This window comes from Oncorhynchus keta, chromosome 35 (genome assembly GCF_023373465.1).
Source record: "Oncorhynchus keta strain PuntledgeMale-10-30-2019 chromosome 35, Oket_V2, whole genome shotgun sequence".
Taxonomy (NCBI): Eukaryota; Metazoa; Chordata; class Actinopteri; order Salmoniformes; family Salmonidae; genus Oncorhynchus; species Oncorhynchus keta.
This window is the reverse complement of record NC_068455.1, coordinates 42,306,531-42,333,398: the sequence shown is the minus strand read 5'-3', so window position 1 is coordinate 42,333,398 and position 26,868 is coordinate 42,306,531. Positions and strand designations below refer to the sequence as shown.

The following is a 26,868-nucleotide window of genomic DNA, read 5'->3' as shown; positions in this document are numbered from 1 at the left end:
TCTCGGTTACACCCACCACATCTTGTTTATGTAATGCAGTCTTTAACTAATTTGTCAGCTCAAGCCATCTCTGGTGACCATACGCCCAGATAAGCTCCAGGGAACTAGAGTGGAGACACTAACAGGACAGAAATGTCTTTCTATTAGTTATATATTAATTGTTAACCATTAATATCAAATAACCCAGGTATTTACATAATTTTTACGTGATCAACATTGTCGATGGAATTAATGATCAGTTAGGTTTCATAGGAACACGCTATTGTGAAGTCTACTCTACAAAGCCAATCAATAACATGGGCAGAAAAGGGAGGAAAAGGGGTTGATACGGAAATATAGACACAGATAACAAATAATCAAATCCAGTATTCCAAGATGGTGTAGCATTCAGATGTCTTTGTCTTTTGTCCTGTCGTGTCCCTTGTATATATCTTTTTTTATTTTATTCTTTGCATATCTTTTAAAAATATTTTCCTAAAACTCAACTTCTAAATACTCTCCTGCAATCCGCCTCACCCAATGTGGCGTGGATCTGCTTTTTTCTAAAGTATTTCTATTTACTTCGGAACTGGAATCCCTCAACTGAAGCTAGCCAGCGAACTACCTACCAGCTATCAGTTAGCAAACCATTGCTAGCGGTCATCAGCTAACCTTCAGCTCGGAAAGCTCTCGTCAGTTCGAACAATGTGACTCTAACCAGAGCATAACGGACCTATTTCTCTCCATATCCCCGGATTCCTACCGCTAACTCTGAACATTTTCTTCTGGATCTTCGCAACTAGCTAACCCCAATCCCGCGTGACCACTCCTGGCTAGCGTTTCAATCCCAAAGCAAGCACAAATTAGCCTGAAGATAGCCTGGACAGTGCTCCTGTGCTACCACCGAAGCCCACTCCTGGGCCACAATATCCAGACCCCTTCCTATATCGCAACAAAGCATCCTTCACTCATGCTGCCAAACATACCCTCGTAAAACTGACCATCCTACCCATCCTCGACATCGGTGCAGTCATCTATAAAATAGCCTCCAACACTCTACTCAACAAACTGGATGCAGTCTATCACAGTGCCATCCGTTTTGTCACCAAAGCCCCATACACTACCCACCATTGCGACCTGTACGCCTCTCGTTGGTTGGCCCTCGCTTCATACTCGTCGCCAAACCCACTGGCTACAGGTTATCTACAAGTCTCTGTTAGGTAAAGCCCCGCCTTATCTCAGCTCACTGGTCACCATAGCAGCACCCACTCGTAGCACGCGCTCCAGCAGGTATATCTCATTGGTCACCTCCAAAGCCAATTCCTCCTTTAGTCATCTTTCCTTCCAGTTTTCTGCTGCCAATGACTGGGCCCTCTCCTGTACTCCCTGTTCACCCACGACTGCGTGGCCACGCACGCCTCCAACTCAATCATCAAGTTTGCGGACGACACAACAGTGGTAGGCTTGATTACCAACAACGATGAGACGGCCTACAGGGAGGAGGTGAGGGCCCTCGGAGTGTGGTGTCAGGAAAATAACCTCACACTCAACGTCAACGAAACTAAGGAGATGATTGTGGACTTCAGGAAACAGCAGAGGGAGCACCCCCCTATCCACATCGACGGGACAGTAGTGGAGAGGGTAGTAAGTTTTAAGTTCCTCTGCGTACACATCACAGACAAACCGAATTGGTCCACCCACACAGACAGCATCGTGAAGAAGGCGCAGTAGCGCCTCTTCAACCTCAGGAGGCTGAAGAAATTCGGCTTGTCACCAAAATCACTCACCAACTTCTACAGATGCACAATCGAGAGCATCCTGTCGGGCTGTATCACCGCCTCGTAAGGCAACTGCTCCGCCCACAACCGTAAGGCTCTCCAGAGGGTAGTGCGGTCTGCACAACGCATCACCGGGGGCAAACTACCTGCCCTCCAGGACACCTACACCACCCGATGTCACAGGAAGGCCATAAAGATCATCAAGGACAACAACCACCCGAGCCACTGCCTGTTCACCCCGCTATCATCCAGAAGGCGAGGTCAGTACAGGTGCATCAAAGCTGGGACCGAGAGACTGAAAAACAGTTTCTATCTCAAGGCCATCAGACTGTTAAACAGCCACCACTAACATTGAGTGGCTGCTGCCAACACACTGACTCAACTCCAGCCACTTTAATAATGGGAATTGATGTAAAATATATCACTAGGCACTTTAAACAATGCTACTTAATATAATGTTTACATACCCTATATTATTCATCTCATATGTCTACGTATATACTGTACTCTATATCATCTACTGCATCTTTATGTAATACATGTATCACTAGCCACTTTGAACTATGCCACTTTGTTTACATACTCATCTCATATGTATATACTGTACTCGATACCATCTACTGCATCTTGCCTATGCCGCTCTGTACCATCACTCATTCATATGTCTTTATGTACATATTCTTTATCCCTTTACACTTGTGTGTATAAGGTAGTAGTTTTGGAATTTTTTGTTAGATTACTCGTTGGTTATTACTGCATTGTCGGAACTAGAAGCACAAGCATTTCGCTACACTCGCATTAACATCTGCTAACCATGTGTATGTGACAAATAAAATTTGATTTGATATTATTGACTATGTTTTGTGTATTCCATGCGTAACTGTGTTGTTGTATTTGTCGAATTGCTATGCTTTATCTTGTCCAGGTCGCAGTTGCAAATGAGATCTTGTTCTCAACTAGCCTACCTCGTTAAATAAAGGTGAAATGAAAAAATAAAAAATAAAAATATTGAGGACATTTAGTTTAATCAGTGGTAGTTAACTGCAGTTTTTCAGGCCAGCCACATGCCACATGTCATTGGAATGGTATATGTGGCAAGGATTTAATCTTCATTCAAAAGTACTAACCCTCTATGTTAAATCTAAAGATAAAGTGTGAACGTTTAACTGACCCCAGTGAGGCTGAAACAACCCTCTGCTGTCACAGCCATCATCGGAATGAGACCAAGGTGTAGCGTGGTGAACGTACATTTTATTTTATTTTGTAAAATGTCACCAACAAAACAAGGAAACGACCGTAACGCTTACAAGGGCTATAGTGCCCCTAACAAAGATAACTTCCCACAATGACAAAAGGTGAAAAGGCTGCCTAAGTATGATTCCCAATCAGAGACAACGATAGACAGTTGTCCCTGATTGAGAACCATACCTGGCCAAAACATAGAAATACAAAAACATAGAAAACATAAAATAGAATGCCCACCCAGATCACACCCTGACCAAACCAAATAGAGACATAAAAAGGCTCTCTAAGGTCGGTGCATGACATCTGCCTTGACATTCCAAGGGTCAAAGGTTGAAAATGAGAGCCCTGTGATAAGGTTCTCAGTGGCAAATGTCTTTAGGAGAAAACTCTATTTACAGACAGCCAAGGCGTGCTGCTGATTCCCGACCCAAAAAATACCATTCATAAAAATTTGGATGCGAGTCAGAAAGATGGTGCCAAGCATCTGCTATCATCACCAGGGCTCCTTCACCCAAACAATTCTCTCTCTCTCGCTTACAGAAAGTCACACTGTCTGTTTCATAACTCCCGAACGCAACTAAGCCTAATTAATCTTCATTTATGCCAACGTCTGTGACTCAAACATCAATGAAACGCTGCAGTTTAGACACAGAGGCAGGAGGTATAATTCCACATGGGGATTTCTTTTGTTGTAGCCAGATTAGGGGAACGATTTTGAATGTGAATGGAAGCGCATCTAGACACTGAGGAGAATAGTATTAGATTAAGTTGGGTCCAATTTAATCAAAGTTTAACAAAGGAAGTTTGGGGTAAATGTTTTGGGCTTGGGGGAGGTGATATTTGTTCACTTTGTTTATTGAAGACTTGATTTATTTACCTTAGCAAGACGGACAAGTCTAGATAAGTCTGGTCCACTGCACTCTCAAGGTGAACGCTGCTGTGGCTGAGATTGACAGCACTGCAAATGGGCAATGTCTTAGTAGTACTTAGTAGCAATGACTGATTACAACAGAATGATAGTTAACTAACCTGTCCTGAATTCCTCTGCATGTAGGCTGGTAAAAACAATCATGACCATAAAATTGTCAGAGACTCCAGTGACCCAAGTCATAGACTGTTTTCTCTGCTACTGCATGACAAGCGGTACCGGAGAGCTAAGTCTAGGACCAAAAGGCTCCTTAACAGCTTCTACCCCCAAGCCATAAGACTGCTGAACAATTAATCAGATGGCCACCAGACTATTTATATTGACACCCCGCCCCCCTCCATTTGTTTTGTGCTGCTACTTGCTGTTTATTATCTATGCAGTCACTTCACCCGTTCCTACATGTACAAATTAACCTGTTTCCCCGCACACTGACTAGGAACCAGTACCCCCTGTATATAGCCTCGTTATAGTTATGTTATTGTGTTACTTTATATTATTATTTTTTAAATACTTTAGTTTATTTGGTAAATATTTTCTTAAGTCCTCTTGAACTGCACTGTTGGTTAAGAGTTTGTAAGTAAGTATTTCACGGTAAGGTCTACATTTGTTGTATTCAGCGCATGTGATAAATAAAGTTTGATTTGACATGGCATGGTACTGTATTTGTGATTGAATCCCCTTTCTTCTGTCATAAAAAATGCTGAGAGAATTGAGTCATGAAATTGTGCTGTGTCATGGGAAATGCGGTATCATTTACATTTAAGTCATTTAGCAGACGCTCTTATCCAGAGCGACTTACAAATTGGTGCATTCACCTTATGACATCGAGTGGAACAGTCACTTTACAATAGTGCATCTAAATCTTAAAAGGGGGGGGGGGGTGAGAAGGATTACTTTATCCTATCCTAGGTATTCCTTGAAGAGGTGGGGTTTCAGGTGTCTCCGGAAGGTGGTGATTGACTCCGCTGTCCTGGCGTCGTGAGGGAGTTTGTTCCACCATTGGGGGCCAGAGCAGCGAACAGTTTTGACTGGGCTGAGCAGGAACTGTACTTCCTCGGTGGTAGGGAGGCGAGCAGGCCAGAGGTGGATGAACGCAGTGCCCTTGTTTGGGTGTAGGGCCTGATCAGAGCCTGGAGGTACTGAGGTGCCGTTCCCCTCACAGCTCCATAGGCAAGCACCATGGTCTTGTAGCGGATGCGAGCTTCAACTGGAAGCCTGTGGAGAGAGCGGAGGAGCGGGGTGACGTGAGAGAACTTGGGAAGGTTGAACACCAGACGGGCTGCAGCGTTCTGGATGAGTTGTAGGGGTTTAATGGCACAGGCAGGGAGCCCAGCCAACAGCGAGTTGCAGTAGTCCAGACGGGAGATGACAAGTGCCTGGATTAGGACCTGCGCCGCTTCCTGTGTGAGGCAGGGTCGTACTCTGCGGATGTTGTAGAGCATGAACCTACAGGAACGGGCCACCGCCTTGATGTTAGTTGAGAACGACAGGGTGTTGTCCAGGATCACGCCAAGGTTCTTAGCGCTCTGGGAGGAGGACACAATGGAGTTGTCAACCGTGATGGCAAGATCATGGAACGGGCAGTCCTTCCCGGGAGGAAGAGCAGCTCCGTCTTGCCGAGGTTCAGCTTGAGGTGGTGATCCGTCATCCACACTGATATGTCTGCCAGACATGCAGAGATGCGATTCGCCACCTGGTCATCAGAAGGGGGAAAGGAGAAGATTAATTGTGTGTCGTCTGCATAGCAATGATAGGAGAGACCATGTGAGGTTATGACAGAGCCAAGTGACTTGGTGTATAGCGAGAATAGGAGAGGGCCTAGAACAGAGCCCTGGGGACACCAGTGGTGAGAGCGCGTGGTGAGGAGACAGATTCTCGCCACGCCACCTGGTAGGAGCGACCTGTCAGGTAGGACGCAATCCAAGCGTGGGCCGCGCCGGAGATGCCCAACTCGGAGAGGGTGGAGAGGAGGATCTGGTGGTTCACAGTATCGAAGGCAGCCGATAGGTCTAGAAGGATGAGAGCAGAGGAGAGAGAGTTAGCTTTAGCGGTGCGGAGCGCCTCCGTGATACAGAGAAGAGCAGTCTCAGTTGAATGACTAGTCTTGAAACCTGACTGATTTGGATCAAGAAGGTCATTCTGAGAGAGATAGCGGGAGAGCTGGCCAAGGACGGCACGTTCAAGAGTTTTGGAGAGAAAAGAAAGAAGGGATACTGGTCTGTAGTTGTTGACATCGGAGGGATCGAGTGTAGGTTTTTTCAGAAGGGGTGCAACTCTCGCTCTCTTGAAGACGGAAGGGACGTAGCCAGCGGTCAGGGATGAGTTGATGAGCGAGGTTATGTAAGTGAGAAGGTCTCCGGAAATGGTCTGGAGAAGAGAGGAGGGGATAGGGTCAAGCGGGCAGGTTGTTGGGCGGCCGGCCGTCACAAGACGCGAGATTTCATCTGGAGAGAGAGGGGAGAAAGAGGTCAGAGCATAGGGTAGGGCAGTGTGAGCAGAACCAGCGGTGTCGTTTGACTTAGCAAACGAGGATCGGATGTCGTCGACCTTCTTTTCAAAATGGTTGACGAAGTCATCTGCAGAGAGGGAGGAGGGGGAGGGGGAGGAGGATTCAGGAGGGAGGAGAAGGTGGCAAAGAGCTTCCTAGGGTTAGAGGCAGAAGCTTGGAATTTAGAGTGGTAGAAAGTGGCTTTAGCAGCAGAGACAGAAGAGGAAAATGTAGAGAGGAGGGAGCGAAAGGATGCCAGGTCCGCAGGGAGGCGAGTTTTCCTCCATTTCCGCTCACCCACAGCCCTGTTCTGTGAGCTCGCAATGAGTCGTCGAGCCACGGAGCGGGAGGGGAGGACCGAGCCGGCCTGGAGGATAGGGGGCATAGAGAGTCAAAGGATGCAGAAAGGGAGGAGAGGAGGGTTGAGGAGGCAGAATCAGGAGATAGGTTGGAGAAGGTTTGAGCAGAGGGAAGAGATGATAGGATGGAAGAGGAGAGAGTAGCGGGGGAGAGAGAGCGAAGGTTGGGACGGCGCGATACCATCCGAGTAGGGGCAGTGTGGGAAGTGTTGGATGAGAGCGAGAGGGAAAAGGATACAAGGTAGTGGTCGGAGACTTGGAGGGGAGTTGCAATGAGGTTAGTGGAGGAACAGCATCTAGTAAAGATGAGGTCGAGCGTATTGCCTGCCTTGTGAGTAGGGGGGGAAGGTGAGAGGGTGAGGTCAAAAGAGGAGAGGAGTGGAAAGAAGGAGGCAGAGAGGAATGAGTCAAAGGTAGACGTGGGGAGGTTAAAGTCGCCCAGAACTGTGAGAGGTGAGCCGTCCTCAGGAAAGGAGCTTATCAAGGCATCAAGCTCATTGATGAACTCTCCGAGGGAACCTGGAGGGCGATAAATGATAAGGATGTTAAGCTTGAAAGGGCTGGTAACTGTGACAGCATGGAATTCAAAGGAGTATGAATTGTGTTTTGGAATTTTACTCTGCCATGGGAATTGCCGAATGAACTGTGTAATGGAAAATGTAGATAATTCAGCCAAATAATTTCTGAATACATCACATAAAGATTAAAGATGAATGTTTTCAACAGGCACCACCTCCAAGCATGTGGTGATGCTGGCAGGCAACACAGCCAAGCATGGCCTTCGCTGCAAAGCCTGCAAGATGAGCATCCACCACAAGTGTGAGAAAGGAGTGGGATCGCAACGCTGCCAAGGCAAGCTGGTAAGAGCCTTAACATCGTCACAAAATTAAATATACACTGAACAAAAATATAAACGCAACATGTAAATAAATGTTGGTCCCATGTTTCATGAGCTGATATAATATATCCCAAGCTTATTTCTCTCAAATTATGTGCACACATTGTTTACATCCCTTTTAGTGAGCATTTCTCCTTTGCCAAAATAATCCATTTACCTGACAGGCGTGGCATATCAAGAAGCTGATTAAACAGCATGATCATTACACAGGTGCATCTTGTGCTGGGGACAATAAGGCCACTCTAAAATGTGCAGTTGTCACACAACACAATGCCACAGATGTCTCGTGTTTTGAGGGAGCGTGCAATTGGCATGCTGACTGCAGCAATGTCCACCAGAGCTGTTGCCAGACTGTTCATTTCTCTACCATAAGCCGCCTCGAAGGTCGTTTTAGAGAATTTGTCAGTACGTCCAATCAGCCTGACAACCACAAACCACCTGTATGGCACAGTGTGGGCGAGCGGTTTGCTGATATCAACGTTCTGAACAGAGTACCCCATGGTGTAGTTATGGTATGGGCAGGCATAAGCTACGGACTATGAACACAATTGCATTTTATCGCTGGCAATTTTAATGCACATGCGTACCATGAGGAGATCCTGAGGCCCATTGTCGTGCCATTCATCTGCCACCCGCATCACCTTGTGTTTCAGCATGTTAATGTACAGCCCCATGTCGCAAGTATCTTTACATAATTCCTGTAAGCTGAAAATGTCCCAGTTCTTCCATGGCCTGCATACTCACCAGACATGTCACCCATTGAGCATGTTGGGAATGCTCTGAATTGACGTGTACGACAGCATGTTCCAGTTCCCACCAATATCCAGCAAATTCGCACAGAGTGGTACAACATTCCACAAGCCACAATCAACAGCCTGATCAGCTCTTTGCGAATGAGATGTGTCGCACTTGCATGAGGCAAATACCAGATACTGACTGGTTTTCTGATCCACGCTGCTACCTTTTTTTAAAGTGTCTGTGACTAACAGATGCATATCTGTATTCCTAGTCATGTGAAATCCATAGATTAGGGCCTAATGAATTCATTTCAATAGACTGATTTCCTTATATGAACTGTAACTCAGTAAATTTTCGAAATTGTTGCAAGTTACATTTATATTTTTGTTCAGTGTATTTGTTTCTATTAAGTGTCTTCAGAAAGTATTCAAAACCCTTTATTTTTTCCACGGTTTAAATTGTTGCATGTTGCATTTATATTTTTGTTCAGTATAGAACTAAATTTAGTACTATACTAGTATAATACTGTATGTACTGTATCTCTATGGTATATACTGCATCTCTATGGACATCATCACCAGTGTCGTCATTATTGTCGTCATCAATGTCATCATCAATTACACCACTGTCATCATCCATAGAGATACATACACTATGTTCTATCACACATCATCAGAGTAATCATCAGCGTTCTCTCCAGCTAGCCAAAGAACATATTGAAAATATTGCATTAACGTCATCATCAGCACCATCAACCTCTCTTCATGCCTACAGTACAGTATGTCTCCCTGCATAAGGCATTAATCCAAAGTCAATGGGTCTACCCTCGAGGCATCTTTTCATTACATGTCATTTATTGACGCCCTACAGTACATGCCATTCTGTTAGAAGTACACCATCGGGATCGAAGCCTATTGCTTAGTATTATTCACATGTTCATATATTCGTCTCAAAAGTCCCAACAGAATACCAGATTAAAGATGGTGTGGAACATATTGTGCAGCGAGGCACAACTCCACAGAGGTTAATGTACTCATCACAAAGACAGAAAAGATAGATTAGTAATGTGGCACTGCAAATACAGTATTGAATAATCATGGTGGACCTCAAAGTCCACTGCAGCTGCCATATTGCGTCAATAGGCAGCTCGTAAAAAGAATTCAGCAACAGGATGATCAAGGATACAGTTTGTGAGAAGGGGGGTAGTTGCAGAGAATATGAACACCCATCCGTCATTTCGCCGTCGTCCATTGTACTCAAGGGAACTGGCAGTCACGACGACACAGGGGCTTTTAAGTCATTCATATCGAATCACACGTCCCACGCAGAAAATATACAGCTTGTTAGGTTCTGTCATGTGTGATTGCCTTGGCTCTCCAGTGACTAACTCCTCCAGAGTCCAGGTTGTCCCTGGCCTGCATGGGAGGGAGTTTACTGGAATTGACAGGGAATTATTGGGAATAACTGGACATTACTGAGTTTAAATGGAGTACTGGGTAGGATTAAATGAAAATGATCAGGATTGAACTGAGGTTCAGTGAACCTTGTGAACCATGAGAATATATTGGATACAGGGAGACACGTGTTCCTTTTGCCCTCCTTTTTTCTTCTTCCATGAGCTGCCCAATGCCTTGAGGATGAGCCTTGTGGAGATAGGGATCAGCTTTCAGGAGTGGAAAATGAGGTTGAAGGGTCAAGCATAAAAAGAGAATATACTCCCAGTGGGGCTCGCCTCTAAATTAAGGTTTCTCTAAACTTGGCAGGTTGTATTTCTACAACCCTGCTTATTTCTCTTGGCAACAACATTTGGTCGGAGTAAAAAGAGAATACATTGCTGCTTGGGGCTATCTTGAAACCAAATATATATCATGATGCGATGTTTGAGTTGAAGATAAAAATATAACAGTGAAACTGACTATTGAGCTGCACTTGAGAGGTGCTTATAGAGTTCGAGAGTTGCTTATTTCAGCTTCTCGTTATCAGCCGCGGCACATTGAGAATCAATCAAGGCAAATTACTTATGCAGATTGCTTGAACACACGGTTGATCATGCAAAATGTAAACAAACAAAAGGAGGCCTCTCCTCCTTTGTGCAGTGGAGACAGAATGATTGTGCTAATTGTAGGACTAATGCATCGTCTGTGTAGCTGCCAAAAACCCGAAACACAATACAAGTAGATTTCATTGTCAGATCATTATCCCAGTAAGGAAATGACCTTTCACTGTATATTATGCTGAGTTGAATCTCCTTGTTTTGATAAATGTAGTTATTGATAAACACCTGATGTAGCCCTTTCCTGCAGTCAAATGACCTAGTGGCCTCATAGATGGAATGATATTTATATTTTCATAATTCCATGATAAACATTTTAAAAACCTGCTGAAAATCCTGTGCTTCTATGTAAAGCGGTTTTGTTATATTTCAGTCGTCTGTGATGTATATAAAGGGTAATATTGGGATGCAAACTCAAAACGTAATACATTTCAACTCTATATCTGACATGGTACAGGTACAGGTACATGGTACATGGTACATGGTACATGTGAGGTGTATACTTTTGTTTCGAAGTAGATTTGTTTAAGACTACCAAGAAACAAGGCCTCCCGAGTGGTGCAGCAGTCTAAGGCACCGCAGTGCTAGCTGTGTCACTACAGATTCTGGTTCGATTCCAGGCTGTGTCGCAGCCAGCTGCAACTGGGAGACCCTTGAGGCGGTGCTCAATTGGCCCAGCGTCATCTGTGTTAGGGAAGGGTTTGGCCGGTCGGGATGTCCTTGTCCCATCGTGATCTGGTGACTCCTGTGGCGGGCTGGGCACATGCATGCTGACAAGGTGTACGGTGTTTCCTCCAACACATTGGTGCGCCTGTCTTCTGGGTTAGGCAGGCATTGTGTCAAGAAGCAGTACGACTTGGCGGGGTGTTTTGGAAGACGCGCGGCTCTCGACCTTCGCCTCTCCCGAGTCTATACGGGAGTTGCAGCGATGGGGACAAGACTGTAACTACAAATTGGATACCACAAAATTGGGGAGAAAATGGGTAAAAAATATATATATATATTTAAAAAAAGACTAAACAAGAAACACTGTGAGCCTGATTTAGCCAACTGCAGTAAAAGGTTAGTTATTCCCCCTACTTGTCTTATATAAGCATGTATTTCACTGACATTACCATCCTTACCTCAGATTACTCTTTCTTGGGTGAGATACTGATTCAGAAAATTGAGGCTGTCTACTGTCATTTTTCTGGATATACGAGGGACACATCTCTGATGGGAAATATTGATTGTATGGGAAGCAGTAAACACAGAAATGTCATGGTTAGATAAATGATAGTCTGGGGGAGTGTCCTTGTAAGAACCTGGTATGTGGGGAATGGGACGGGACTTAACAGCAAAGAGACTGGTATACATCTTCTTAATGACTTTGGGGCTGTATTCAAAAAGGGTTTCAGAGTAAGAGTGCTGATTTAGGATCAGGTCCCCCTCCTGTCCAAAGAATCTTATTGATTATGCTCTAAACTGATCCGTGATCAGCATTGCTACTCTGAAACTCTGTGAATACGGGCTATGAAATCTGCTATATGGCCAGCTTAGTTGTTCAAACCGTACACAAGCTACTTAAATAACAGAATTGATGCTGGACTAATCTGCTTCGGGTCCAGATGCACTTCTTCAATCAACCCTCATTAAGAAATTTAAACTAAACATTAGGTAATATTGTTTAGCATGGCTGATGTAGGGAGAGTGATCAGCAGGTGGTTTAGGGGGGGGAAATAGGAAGGACATGTCACAGTGGTCTGAAGTGGTAGGTTTTAACCAGTTTTTCTCGCCTGGGATATGTCTAAAATGGCTCCTCTGCTTTGGCCAACTCATTGTCAAGACAAACAATGATGTTGCGTGGTTGAATGCAGAAACACTCTGAAACCCAGACTAAAGTACAGTATAGACAAATACAATTTGATTTGATTAATACAGTGCATGTGGAAACTTAACAGAGAAATCAGGTTATGCAGTGGCTCTAATGTATTTTGCTGGTGGTGTGCTGTGCTGTCTGTTGACGTATCGATCCATCACTCACTATGATGTTCCTGCCCTCTCTTAACCTCTCCCTCCCCCCTCCACAGCCAAAGGGCTTTCGACGGTACTACAGCTCCCCACTGCTGATAACGGAGCAGTTTGGCTACATCAAAGAAGTCATGCCCATTGGTAAGCGCACTCTCTTTCCCTTTGCCTTGACAATACTCTAGAGATGTCACTACAAACCAATGTGCATGAACAGAAGATACTCAGCTATTATTGGTAAGTTTCCTTAATGATTAAGAAACGTATATTTTGTTGTTGAAACCAACACGTTTCGGCAAATGCCTTCATCATTTACTGAGAGACAAAGGACTTTATATTCCTTTCAAAAGGACAACATGAACAGTAGGTTACATTGATACACAGCTAGACTGTCATGTAGGGGTTCTTGTTGTGTGATTGCTTTGACTGAAAATAGGTTTTCTCAATGTCTCCTCCCAGCTTGTGGCAGTAAAGTGGACCCTGTGTATGAAGCTCTCCGGTTCGGGACGTCTCTGGCACAGAAGAACAAGAGGGCCAGTGGCTTTGAGTCCCCCCACAGAAACTCTGTAAGAACAACACCACAATGTATTCATGAAACAACCTCATCAGCAACTCAACAGCTGACAGTCATTTAGGAAACAACTCCATCAACAGTAGCAGTGTGCGGGTAGAATCACTGAGGAAGCCAAGCCAAGCCAGTTAAAAAGCCATATTACAACCTGTTGTGATAATTGCGTTGTTTGCTCTATAACCCATTCGTTCATACGCAACCGAGATATACAATAATAAGGCCGTGACCATAAAGACAACAGTCTCACAGTGGCGGAATATATTCAACTACACATACGTTTGTTTCATCACAAAACCGGTGAAGTTCACAAAGCAAATATTGCATGTAATACGTTATACCTGTTATACGTTATACGTTCACCTGTAGCATAGTCAATAAGTTCATCCTTTCGACAGTTTACTAGACAACTACTGATTTTGAACCACGGAGTTACCGCAAGTCACCACAAAGACAACAGGAGCACTGCCTCCGCTATTCAAGCACTATTTCAACGTAAACGTTTAAACATCATCAAATCAACAAGGCTATATATGCTTAGTTGAATACACTGAAAACAAATTTAAAGATACCAAAAACAATTTAGTCCAATCAATGTGGCTAAATATCATGTGGCTGTCCATGGTACTGATTTATCTGTGTGTGTGTGCGTGCGTGTGTGTCCGTGCTCATGCAAGTAAAACTTTTTTTTTTGACTCGCCCTACTTGTAGACTAGTTGAACGCCAATGCCATTCTCCTCTCTTTCATGTTGGCAAAATGGTTTATGGCTCAGTCATACAGTACACTTTTATTTTTGTTGTCATAGGCTACCTAGCTAAAATGTTTACTAGCTTCCATCTCGATCCATGGCTTAGGAAAGGCCCGATTTAGCAAGCTAGCTACTGCAGGACATCAACACAGCAGATCAGAAACAGACAAGTTTGAAAATGATGTTTTGCTTAGGAAGTGTTTTGATTGCTCTGAAGCCAAATCCAAACTGGCTTCCCTTGGTCGGGCATTTTGCTGCACCAAGACAACCCACAGTTCAGCTCAGCTCAACGATGATTGGCTAATTATTTTAGGCCAAATACCAAATGGCCAAATGCTTACAGGTCTCAATCAATCAAATGCTACTGCGGCAACATGTTATACTCTTTTGGTCCAGACAGCATCAGATACATGGGCTACAGATACTGAGATTCAGCCACTTGCTAATTCATGGAAATGTATGAAAACACAGAGAGACGAAAGATACATTCTTTTAGAATTTTTATTGGTTAAATATTTGGGGACGCCTGGCTTCCCTTTGAATCCACTGCCCATCAGCAACACATAGTGATTCATAACTAGTTAACTAACAGTATGTCAAACCTGTGGTTAGGCTACTAACATAACAATCATTAAGCAGGTGATTTTAATGTGTTTATGTCATGAAGTTCTGATTTTGTAAATAAAAAAATCTGCTCCCCACCAAAAAACTATGTCCTGCCCCTTTCCTGACTTTCCCTAAATGTTTCTATTTTACACTGCTCGTTTGTCAGAATTTTGAAATCAAAACAGAAAGGTATTTGCAGCCTTTTACCCATTTTTGTCACACCTATTCCCAACTTAATCCCCCAAGACAATGTGCTGTAGGTCGTTGGTACCCAGCCAGGCGCTAATGCGACTCTCTTTCCTCACTGAATGAACGACAAATGGATGAATGGGCAATAATTATGCACCTTCACAATTGAATTTAAATTAGGCCTAACTGAATGATAAGGAGGGTGCATGATTAGGAAGGTGAAGAGGTTGATTTAATTTAGAAAGACAATAGTGTAATGATGAGTTTGTGTTATGCCTATTTATCAGCGTTGGCGCTCAGTTAATGATTTGACCACGCACCTTGCAGGTTGATACCATTCTCTTTTACGTTTTACTTTGTAAAAATAAGCTATTGAAGGACTGTTTTATATACTGTAACTCTATTACTAATAAAATGTATTGTAAGGTAGATGAAAACATGCTATATATTGCAGTAGGTCTTTAGAATAGTGCAACACATATCCTTGACTCTATCCATGTTGATGAGCGGGAAACAAACGATGCCAGTCACCCGGCACAGCAGGCCCATCGAAACTACACCTAAACTATACCAACACTAATTTCACACATAATAAGAGTTAGCCAATAGACAAGATTAATTATCTTACAATAATAATCTGATGAGTGACAATATTAAGCCTATAAATTGTCAAATTGTACATGAAGAGATGGGCGCATTTTGTAATTGACAGATGCAGGAAAAGGAGCATCGCTTTATCAAATCCACCTTCAGGGTCACATGCAGGTAAAATATTTTCATTTCTACAACACTTACCTTTTTCAAATAACTCTCAAAATTCAAGAGGTGCAGCTCTATTTCCAAATCTAATCTTTTCCAAGAATGTCCGTGCTCTGGCTGTGCAGCAAGCCCCTAGTGGTTAGACTGTTGGGCCAGTAAACAAAAGGTTGCTGGATCGAAACCCTGAGCTGACAAGGTAAAAAATCTGTCATTCTGCCCTTGAGCAAGGCAGTTAACCCACTGTTCCCGGGGTGCCAAAGATATGGCTGTCGATTAAGGCAGATCCCGTACAACGCTGTGCTTCCTTCACAGAACACCTCACAAGTCCTTAACTGGCAGCTTCATATCTCAGACTGGCCAATAAAAATACAAGTTTAAGATGGGCAAAAGAACACAGACACTGGACAGAGGAACATTGCCTAGAAGACCAGCATCCTGGAGTCACCTCTTCACTGTTAATGTTGAGACTGGTGTTTTGCTGGTACTATTTAATGAAGCTGCCAGTTGAGGACTTGTGAGGAGTCTGTTTCTCAAACGAGACACTCTAATGTGCTTGTCCTCTTGCTCAGTTGTGCACAGGGACCTCCCACTCCTCTTTCTATTCTGGTTAGAGCCAATTCGCGCTGTTCTGTGAAGGGAGTAGGACACAGCATTGTACGAGATCTAACATAATTGCAAAACGGTTTTCTAATTATCAATTAGCCTTTTAAAATGATAAACTTGGATTAGCTAACACAACGTTCCATTGGAACACAGGAGTGATGGTTGCTGATAATGGGCCTCTGTACGCCTACTGTATGTAGATGTTCCATAAAAACAAATCTGCTGTTTCCAGCTACAATAGCCATTTCCAACATTAACTATGTCTACACTGTATTTCAGATCAATTTGATGTTATTTTAATGGACAAGAAATGTGCATTTCTTTCAAAAACAAGGACATTTCTAAGTGACCCCAAACTTTTGAATGGTAGTGTACATATGACATGAGTAAGGCAAAATATGTAAACACTATTAAAGTGACTAGTGTTCCATTATTAAAGTGGCCAGTGGTTTAAAGTCTGTGTGTATAGGGCAGCAGCCTCTAATGTGCTAGTGATGGCTATTTAACATAGTGATGGCCTTGAGATAGAAGCTGTTTTTCAGTCTCTCGCTCCCAGCTTTGATGCACCTGTACTGACCTCGTCTTCTGGATGATAGCAGGGTGAACAGGCAGTGGCTTGGGTGGTTTTGTCCTTGATTATCTTTTTGGCCTTCCTGTTTTGGCCTTCAAGTGCTGTAGGTGTCCTGGAGGGCAGGTAGGTTGATGCATTGGGCAGACAGCACAACCCTCTGGAGAGCTCTGCTGTTGTGAGCGGTGCAATTGGCGTACCAGGCAGTGATACAGCCCGACAGGATGGTCTCAGTTGTACATCTGTAAAAGTTTGTGAGGGTTTTGGTGCCAAATCAAATTTCTTTAGCCTCCTGAGATTGAACGCCGAGGAACTTGAAGCGTTCCACCTTCTCCACTGTTGTCCCGTCGATGTGGATAGGGGGGTGCTCCCTTTACTGTTGCCTGAAGTCAGTGGATGAATGGGCGATAGAAACCAAATAGAAACTGATAATGGTGCATGTCACTTTAGTTCAGTTTTGGTTAGATGTCAAAGCCAAGTACTTGCTCAATGGCTTTCCATATCTGGAGATAGATGAAACCAGGCCAGCGGGTGAGCGATTTTCTGAGACTGTGGGTTTGAGACTCGCGGAGCCTTCCATGGGCAAAGACAGAAATGTGACCATGGACAACTTATTCACATCAATTTCCCTGGTAGACAAGTTGATTGCAAATAAGACTAGCCTGCTTGGAACAGTGAACAAACAAAGGCGGGAGCTGCCCCCCTCTGCACAAAACAACATACCAGTGGAGCTGTGGTAAAGCAACACTCATGGTGTACAGATGTAAAATAAATAAGTGTTTGCATCCTCAGCACCATGCATCCCATTGTTGCCATCGGCAGTGACCAGAAGAAGAAACCGGAGAGGGTGACAGACTGCATTTCGCACAATGGTATATATCTCTGCCATATACAGATAGCCTTTCCACCTGCCAAACACCAAATATGGTCCCCTTTTATTATATTACATTCATATTATTACTATTAGTATTATTATTCTATATAATTCTAACCTATTCTATTTTATGTAATAGTTTAGTGTGGGTGCACTCGACCAGATGGCAAGACTGTGCTCTGTAAAAGGAGGTACTCGCAGCTCTCCTGTTGTGGTGTTTTACAATGTGCTCGACATGGGTGCCATCAACGCGTACGTGTTGTACAAGCAATGCCTTGATAAGACAGTCAGCAGGAGAGATTTCATCATGGATCTGGCATGTGAGCATTGTGAGAACCACATGAACGCCAAGAAAGAAGCTACAGCCGTCAAGCAGGCTGCCAAGGCAGCAGGTCCTGCTCTCCCTCTTCCCCAAGCACCACAGTTCCCACTCTGGACAAATAAGACGATGTCAATTGGTGCACGCGGAATGAGACACATTTGTTCACACAAAGCCCCGAAGCTGTGTGCTGACTGTGGACCCGAAGCATAAAGAGAAGACGCGATTGATTCATGTGTAAAGGCACGGGTAGAAGGGCATAATACAGTGTCTGATACGATCAACAAATGACTGTTTTTATATCTTGTCATGAATATATTTCCACAAATATTTATTCATGCAATTAATCCTTTGCAATTGTTCATGCACTGGTGGTTTTGTTTAGGAATACAGAAAATTATTTCACCTACGCAGTTGGCTGTTTGTATTATTATTATTTATCACGTTTCAGGAGAAGACCCAGATGCAGACAGTGTCGAAGTGACAACGTTTATTACTAGAACAGGGGGCAGGCAAAACCACAGGCCTGATCCGAGTCCATATGGTACAGAACGGCAGGCAGTCTCGGGGTCAGAGCAGGCAGAGGTCAATAATCCAGGGTGGTGTGACAAGGTACAGAACAGTAGGCAGGCTCAGGGCAGGCAGAAATGGTAAAAACCAGGTTGTTTTTAAAAATTTACGGATAGTCAGGGGCACACTCCAACAATCAGACATAATTTACAAATGAAGCATTTGTGTTTAGTGAGTCCATCAAATCAGAGGCAGTGGGGATGAGCATGGATGTTCTCTTGATTAGTGCGTGAATTGGACCATTTTCCTGTCCTGTTAAGCATTCAAAATGTAATGAGTACTTTTGGGTGTCAGAGAAAATGTATGGAGTAAAAAGTACATTATTTTCTTTAGGAATGTAGTGGAGTAAAAGTAAAAGTTGTCAAAAATAGAAATAGTAAAGTAAAGTACAAATACCCCAAAAAACAACTTAAGTACAGTAGTACTTTAAAGTATTTTTACTTAAGTACTTTACACCACAGTTGATCGTGTAATCAATTACAGCCAATAAGGAGTAAATATGACCAATAAAGGAAATCTAGGGGGGATTGGAATGACGACTCCAGGAGAGATATGTGCTCATGAAAAACGCTCAGATTACAGAGCTTTTAGACAGAGAGGAGGACTCGAATGACTCAAAGCATAAAAATTACACCTTTCATCTCCTGCAGTTTATCTGTGTAAATCTCACATTAACTGTACTGCGACTAGAATCAGCCCTTTCTACAAGGATGTCTCAAAGCAACCAGGGCAGTCCTGTCAACGGCAACTGCTACGAATGGGTCTAAAATACTATGTGTTTAGACACTGGGACAATGTGATCACAGCAAGGGTTACCATCAATGATAGCAGAGGGCAAACTCAAGTAAACTCAGCTCACCCACCCCTTTTGCTTACCACTACATACAATAATAATGACCAACTGCAGATTTTGAGCCCATATTACTTTACTTCCACATTCAGTTGATTGGATCATCAGTGTTATTATGATTCCTTCAACTGTAGCCCAGTCATAATATTAGTCAATGTATTGGAGCTCCATTGAGCAGCTTTTGTAAATTCAAGATAACATCAAAGCTTTTATGGTGGTCCTGAAAGTGGTCCAACATCTAGACCACCCTCTATGATTCTCAGAAGTGTGGCAAACATTAGGATGTTGTAGAAAGCAGTGTTTCTCAGTGTGTGCATGTTCTGGGTACCTATCTACTGTATGACGGGTGATCTGAATGACTGGTATCAATATGTCAGTTAGATGTAATAGCTTCTATCTGCTCCCACAGACCAGTGACTTGGCCCAGGTTCCAGAAGAGGCCGTCGCTCACAGCAGTCAACATGAACTCACCAGGAAGCACAGTGACAATGGTGAGTACTGTACACAGTGTACTCAGTGGAGTAAAGTACCTAAGTAAAAATACTGTAAAGTACTACTTAAGTTTTTGTGGTTATTTGTACTTTACTATTTATATTTTTTTACTTTTATTTCACTACATTCCTAAAGAAAATAATGTACCTTTTACTCCATACATTTTCCCTGGCATCCAAAAGTACTCGTTACATTTTGAATGCTTACCAGGCTCGGAACTAAAAGCACAAGCATTTCGCTACACTCGCATTAACATCTGCTAACCATATGTATGTGACCAATAAAATCTGATTTGATTTGACAGGAAAATAGTCCAATTCACGCACGTATCACGAGAACATCCATGGTCATTCCTATTGCCTCTGATGGCGGACTCACTAAACACAAATGCTTTGTTTGTAAATTATGTCTGAGTGTTGGAGTGTGCTCCTGGCTATCTGTAAAAAATAAAAGGAAATGGTGCCATCTGGTTTGCTTAATGTAAAAAATTTGAAATGATTCATACTTTTACTTTAGATCCTGAAGTATATTTTAGAAATTACATTTACTTTTGATATTTAAGTACTGTATATTTAAAACAAAATACTTTTACTCAAGTAGTATTTTACTGGGTGACTTTCACTTTGACCTTTTCCACCACTGGGTGGGTGTACCAAGAGGCAACCATTAGTGACACTGGGAAATGCACTTCTGTTATGCATAGACATTATGAATGAAACATTACTGACTACTTAATGATATCTCCATAATCTTAAAAATGCTATACCTAGAATTTCTCAGAACGTCACCCCTAAAGTGGAAGCTAGGTGAATTGCAACAGTACTAGGCTGCATTCAAAACAAATCTCCCCCATCCCATGCATCCTATTTCTTCTAACATGGCGGAGGGTCGCAGATGAACCTTTTACTTTAGGCTTTAGTCCACCAGCTTCAAAGGGCTGTAAAAAATCATATTTTTTGTTATTGAAAATATATTTCATAGCAATTTAGATGGTATAATGATTCTCTACACTTTTCAGTGCTTGTTTTCTCATGTAAACGGAAATTGAGCGATTTTAGCATCCAGGAAATAACAGTGCGATTTCTACATTGGCCACTTGACCCGATTTCCACTAGATAACATAGCCACAAAGTCAAAACAGCTTTCCCATTTTAACAACAGATGCCGCTCCGGCCGGAAAAATCATTAGCCGAATATCACAGCCAATTTACAACACTGGCGAGTAAGTAATACTGTGAAACACTATCATTCCGCTATTACTGCAGATATACACTGAGTATACAAAACATTAAGAAAATTATAGAACTTCAAGGTGAAAGTATTGTTGGAATAGGAATTGGACTGTAGTGAAAAGTTTATCATGATTGTATAACATACAGTATTTCAGAAAATCAATTATATCAATGTATGAATGAATCTTACGGAACCCGGGAGGTGACATTGACTGAGCTTTTCTGTAGAATCCGTAGAAGGCCTTGCAAAACAATTGACCAATACACCAAACATGTATGTTACATACATTGAGTGTACAAAGATTAGGAACACCTGCTCTTTCCATTACATAGACTGGCCAGGTGAATTCAGGTGAAAGCTATGATCCCTTATTTATGTCACTTGTTAAATCCACCTCAATCAGTGTAGATGAACGGGAGTTAAAGAACGAGGTATGGTAGTAGGTGCCAGGTGCACTGGTTTGTCTGAAGAACTGCAATGCTGCTGGGTTTTTCACGCTCACCAGTTTCCCATGTGTGTCAAGAATGGTCCACCACCCAAAGGACATCCATCCAACTTGACACAATTGTGGGAAGCATTGGAGTCAACATGGGCCAGCATCCCTGTGGAATGCTTTCAACACATTGTAGAGTCCATGCCCTGACAAATTGAGGCTGTTCTGAAGGCAACTACATATCAGAAAGGTGTTCCTAATGTTTGGTATACTCAGTGTATTACATACATTTTCTGAAATTACAATGCAAAAAAAAGGACAAATAAATCCAATGTGTCCTATATTTTTGGTCAAAAAAAGAGGTAATCATTTCATGGAGTCTGTGAAGGAATAAACCACATGGTTTCTTCCTTATTAGAAGTTTCAGGATGCTTGTATCTAAACCAAAGTAGATCATTTTAATATTGTTCTATATATCAGTTGGATTCTCTATAAGCTTAAGTATGAGGTCCTAAACCTAGCATGAAAGTGCATCCATGTAGCTGTATCAGCTAATATAGTCAAAATGTTTGCCTTGGGGTAAGTTGAGCCAGTGGTTGAGCCAATGGCAAGTCGAGCAAATTGCAAGACATTATTGCTGGGATATGAGGTAACAACAGGGCCTATAAATTTCAAAAAGGGTCTGATCCTTAAGAGGTTTAATACAATTATAAGTACAAAGTGTTTGTTAGGTGTTAAGCCTGAGTTAAAATATGCTTTAAATTATTAAAAGATAAAAGAGCGATTGTATTGAATTGTGTTTCCGAAATAAAGATAGACATGGTCTTTAAAATGTAGTGGTACAAATTAATTCAGTACAGAAATGTGTATGTTGCTTCACTTAACCTGTCCTGCCGCTCTCCTTACCCCATACCCAGGGGGAGTTGAGCCAAGGGACCCCTTTTTCTGGACAAGCTATGTTTTCAAAACTGTAATGTTTACATGAATTCTGATTCTTTCCAGGGATACAAAACATCCTGAAATACAGTATATGTAAATATATTTGTTAGAAATAATACTATATTTCCCTTGACAGAGTGATGTGGAATTAAAGAACTGCTCAACTTACCCCACTCTCCCCTACTTGCATCTCAGTTATATGTATGGGTACAGTATTCAGAGTAAGATCTCAAAGATACATTTAATTATAAGAGAAATAAGCCAATGAGCCTGACATTTTGCTTACAGTAGCATTCACCCGGAACAATGAAGTCAAAGAAAGCACACTATTCAAAATGCCATTTGAAGCTCCACACAAAGAATATCATCTGTCCCATAAGGATAGAGAAATAGAAACATTGTGCTGTATTCCTCTCTGCTTGCCACATGTAGAGACTGGAATTTCTACTCAACTATATTTGAATATCTGGACAGGGCTCAGTAGGGAAAAAATGACCCAAACTTAAAGTATGAGAATCTGCCCCGTTCGTAGTCCCATCCGAATACCCTGTGGCTTTCTGAAATATGTATTTATTCATGAAATAGCTTCTCTACCAAACCTTGTAAAATGAATGCTTAGGTTTATTCCAGGACATTCAGTAGATAAAATCCCACTGCTGTAGATATTCAACCAAGCTTCTCTGTCTTCTATAGCTTTGATAATTTAAGTATTTGTCATTGATATGTGGTGATTTATTGAATGTTTTGTGTTCCAGTGTTCACATCACTTGAGAACGGGGCGGAGCCCATTCCCTATTGCCATGTGGCTGAGAGGAAACCTGATGATTCACCGGTAAGGAGCCCAAGCACTTAATATACAGTATAGTATGAAGATGGTGATGGCGCCGTACTGGATGGCTACCGTTTTGCAAGCTTTCGACGCAACTTTGCTATTCTGTGATTTTGTAGTTTATTTTTAGTTTATTTTCATGAAATGTATCCACTTATCATTTCTTACAACCGACAGGAACTTTTGAACATCAGATTGGCTGTTAATTACCTCAATATCGGCTTTGACTTCAACTAATCTGCCCGGTGCCCTTTCGGTAATTCCGACTCAATTTTCAACATTACAATGACAAGAGTGTGGGGTAGGGCTGTTACGGTGACCGTATTACTGCCACACCGGCAGTCATGAGTCATGACGGCATTCAAATTCCAGGTGACCATTTAGTCACGGTAATTAGGATTCTCCCAGTTCTGATGCTGCTGATGGTCATTAGTAGCCTACCAAACTTGCTAACTGCCTGGTACTCCCTTTAATCACTCTGACGTCAATGCAAATGTAAATCAAACACTTCATAGCAGAACCATGAGCTCATGTTATGCAACATTTCTATAGGCTTTGCAATTGCGTGAAAAAACAGAGTGATGGCCTCTATTAAAAAGAGGAGGATCCCATTACCTTTCTATAGGCTAGGCCTACTATATTTATTTCTCAACTTTCCTAATATTAAGCACATTCCTTCTCTTTAAAACAGGAGTATAGCCTACCTAACTGGTATGAAAATGAACCATGGGAAAAGCGCTCTCCATTCGCTATGTGCATAGATGTATTTTTTTCCACTGCACCCGTTTCGAGATAGGTGCGTGATAATGGTCCGTTCTAAATCAAAACAAATTTCACCCATTTATTAATTTGTATATGTAAAGACAAGATTGAATCAATAATAGTGTAATGGGTGACAATATTAGCCTATCACTTGTGAATGATATATTATCACTTGTGAATGATGCCCAGCTTTTTTTGCGACTTTTTCAAATCATAGTCACTCACCTGTAGCCTAGCCCATAGGCCTATATGTTTTGATCACAACTAAAGTTGGCAAATAACTTCTTAAAAGTAATCATTCATCCACTTCACAAGGGATATAGAGCCTAACTGGCATGCTGCGTGTGAGTTTCAAATTTGGGGAAAGATAATTGTCACCATAACATGGTGTTTTCCAACTTATGGAACATTCACGCTTATAGCCTGCTGCCGTGTGCGCATTGCTGCGCTTATAATGTGAAGAAATAGCCTAATAGTTTATCAACATTTTAAGCTAAACATTCTCATCGGTTTCATTAGGCTCATTGCTTAAAACATGTTTTTTTATGCTAGTGGTTGTATTCATTTGGGATCTATCGCATCCCACAACTGTCCTGGACAATGTTTTGAATATTTATTTCTCACACAGAATAGGTCAACTTTTGTACTATGGGGGATAGTAGATTGACATATGCTAGTGCTTTTGCTGTTCGTTAGGCCTACTAATCTTGTTGGCTGATGAAAAGTAAATGTGGACAGTTCTTCCAATATATTCAATATGTGCCTCGGAATTGGATTCGGACGCGTGAAGTTGTGTCCCCGATGTGTCTGTCTTCACTTGTAGCCTTTGAGATAGACCCGATCACGTGACATTTTTTTAGGGGGCATTACAGCCACTTGTATCCATGATGGCGTAGCAGTCAGACGTCTTGTCGTGTCGTGTCCCTTGTATATATAGTTTTTTTAACATATTTTTCTTTGCATATCTTTTAAAACATTTTGCTAAACCTCAACATCTAAATACTCTCCTGCAACCCACCTCACCAAATGTAGCGTGGATCTGCTTTTTTTACTAAAGTATTTATATTTACTTCGGATCCGGAACCCCTCAACTGAAGTTAGTCAGCTAACTACCAGCTACCAGTCAGCAAACCATTGCTAGCGGTCATCAGCTAACCTTTAGCTCGGAAAGCTCTTGCCAGTTTGAACAACGCGACTCTAACCAGAGCATAACGGACCTATTATTTTTATCCCCGTATTCCCACCGTAAATGGAACATTTTCATCTGGATCTTCACAACTAGCTAACCGCAACCCCGGGTGACTACTCCTGGCTAGCGTTTCCATCCACTTAGCTTGAAGCTAGCCCAGCCAGAGCTCCTGTGCTACCACCAAAGCATACTCCTGGGCTACAATATCCGGACCCACGACCGGTCTATCGATGTCACCGCATGAAGAGGCATAAACAGACTTAACCTCATCGCGACGTCCCCCAAAGGCTAACTTTCTAGCCCTTGCTATCTGCTTGCTTGCTAATTTGGCCTGCTAACTGCTAGCTTGTTTAGCCCCGGTCTTCTAACTGCTAGCTTGGTTAGCACAGGCCTGCTAACTGTCTGAATCGCCGCGTCACCAGCCAGCCCAACCACTCACTGGACCCATATTTACTTTCAATCTCTTTTCGATTTTTAATTTGATTATACCTTCCGGTAACCTTCCTCACCCAATGTGATACGGAATCGCTATTATTTTTCATTTTTAGAACACATTCAAGAACCTCCAGAAGCTAACCAGCTACAAGCTATTTAGTCATTGTTAGCCACTGCTAGCGGCTTTTACCTTCTGCACAGCCAGCCAGTTTGTTTTAGCCTGGATAATACTCGCCAATCTAGCTTCCCTGTCCCATCCACCGCTGCCCCCTGGACACTGTGATCACTTGACTACATAGCTGATGCCCGCTGGACTGTCCATTAATCACGGTACTCCATTCTGTTTGTTTATGTTTATCTGTCGGCCCCAGCCGCACTCAGGCTCTGTGTGTAGTTAATTCGACCCTCTCTGCCGAGTCAACGCCATTTTAGCTGCTGTTGTTGTGCTAGCTGATTAGCTGTTGTCTCACCTACTGTTTTAGCTAGCTCTCCCAATCAACACCTGTGATTACTGTATGCCTCGCTGTATGTCTCTCTCAAATGTCAATATGCCTTATACTGTTACTGTATACTGTTGTTCAGGTTAGTTATCATTGTTTTAGTTTACAATGGAGCCCCTAGTTCCACTCTTCATACCCCTGATACTTCCTTTGTCCCACCTCCCACACATGCGGTGACCTCACCCATTACAACCAGCATGTCCAGAGATACAACCTCTCTTATCATCACCCAGTGCCTGGGCTTACCTCCACTGTACCCGCACCCCACCATACCCCTGTCTGCGCATTATGCACTGAATATATTCTACCATGCCCAGAAATCTGCTCCTTTTATTCTTTGTCCCCAACGCTCTAGGCGACCAGTTTTGATAGCCTTTAGCCGCACCCTCATACTACTCCTCCTCTGTTCCGCGGGTGATGTGGAGGTAAACCCAGGCCCTGCATGTCCCCAGGCACCCTCATTTGTTGACTTCTGTGATCGAAAAAGCCTTGGTTTCATGCATGTCAACATCAGAAGCCTCCTCCCTAAGTTTGTTTTACTCACTGCTTTAGCACACTGTGCTAACCCTGATGTCCTTGCCCTGTCTGAATCCTGGCTCAGGAAGGCCACCAAAAGTTCTGAGATTTCCATACCCAACTATAACATTTTCCGTCAAGATAGAACTGCCAAAGGGGGAGGAGTTGCAGTCTACTGCAGAGACAGCCTGCAAAGTAATGTCATACTTTCCAGGTCCATACCCAAACAGTTCGAACGACTAATTAAAAAAATTACTCTCTCCAGAAATAAGTCTCTCACTGTTGCCGTCTGCTACCGACCCCCCTCAGCTCCCAGCTGTGCCCTGGACACCATTTGTGAATTGATCGCCCCCCATCTAGCTTCAGAGTTTGTTCTGTTAGGTGACCTAAACTGGGATATGCTTAACACCCC

General features: G+C 42.8%; 1 protein-coding gene across 1 annotated transcript in view; it reads left to right on the top strand.

Moving 5' to 3' along the window:
* The window catches only part of LOC118368513 (SH3 and cysteine-rich domain-containing protein-like), an 84,413-nt gene that overhangs the window by 21,666 nt on the left and 35,879 nt on the right, over positions 1-26,868 (top strand). Inside the window, exons 3-7 of the mRNA XM_035752674.2 lie at positions 7,504-7,637; positions 12,536-12,617; positions 12,933-13,039; positions 19,538-19,619; positions 22,981-23,057. Coding sequence (XP_035608567.1) covers positions 7,504-7,637; positions 12,536-12,617; positions 12,933-13,039; positions 19,538-19,619; positions 22,981-23,057 — 482 coding nt within the window. The remainder of the gene's footprint in view (positions 1-7,503; positions 7,638-12,535; positions 12,618-12,932; positions 13,040-19,537; positions 19,620-22,980; positions 23,058-26,868) is intronic.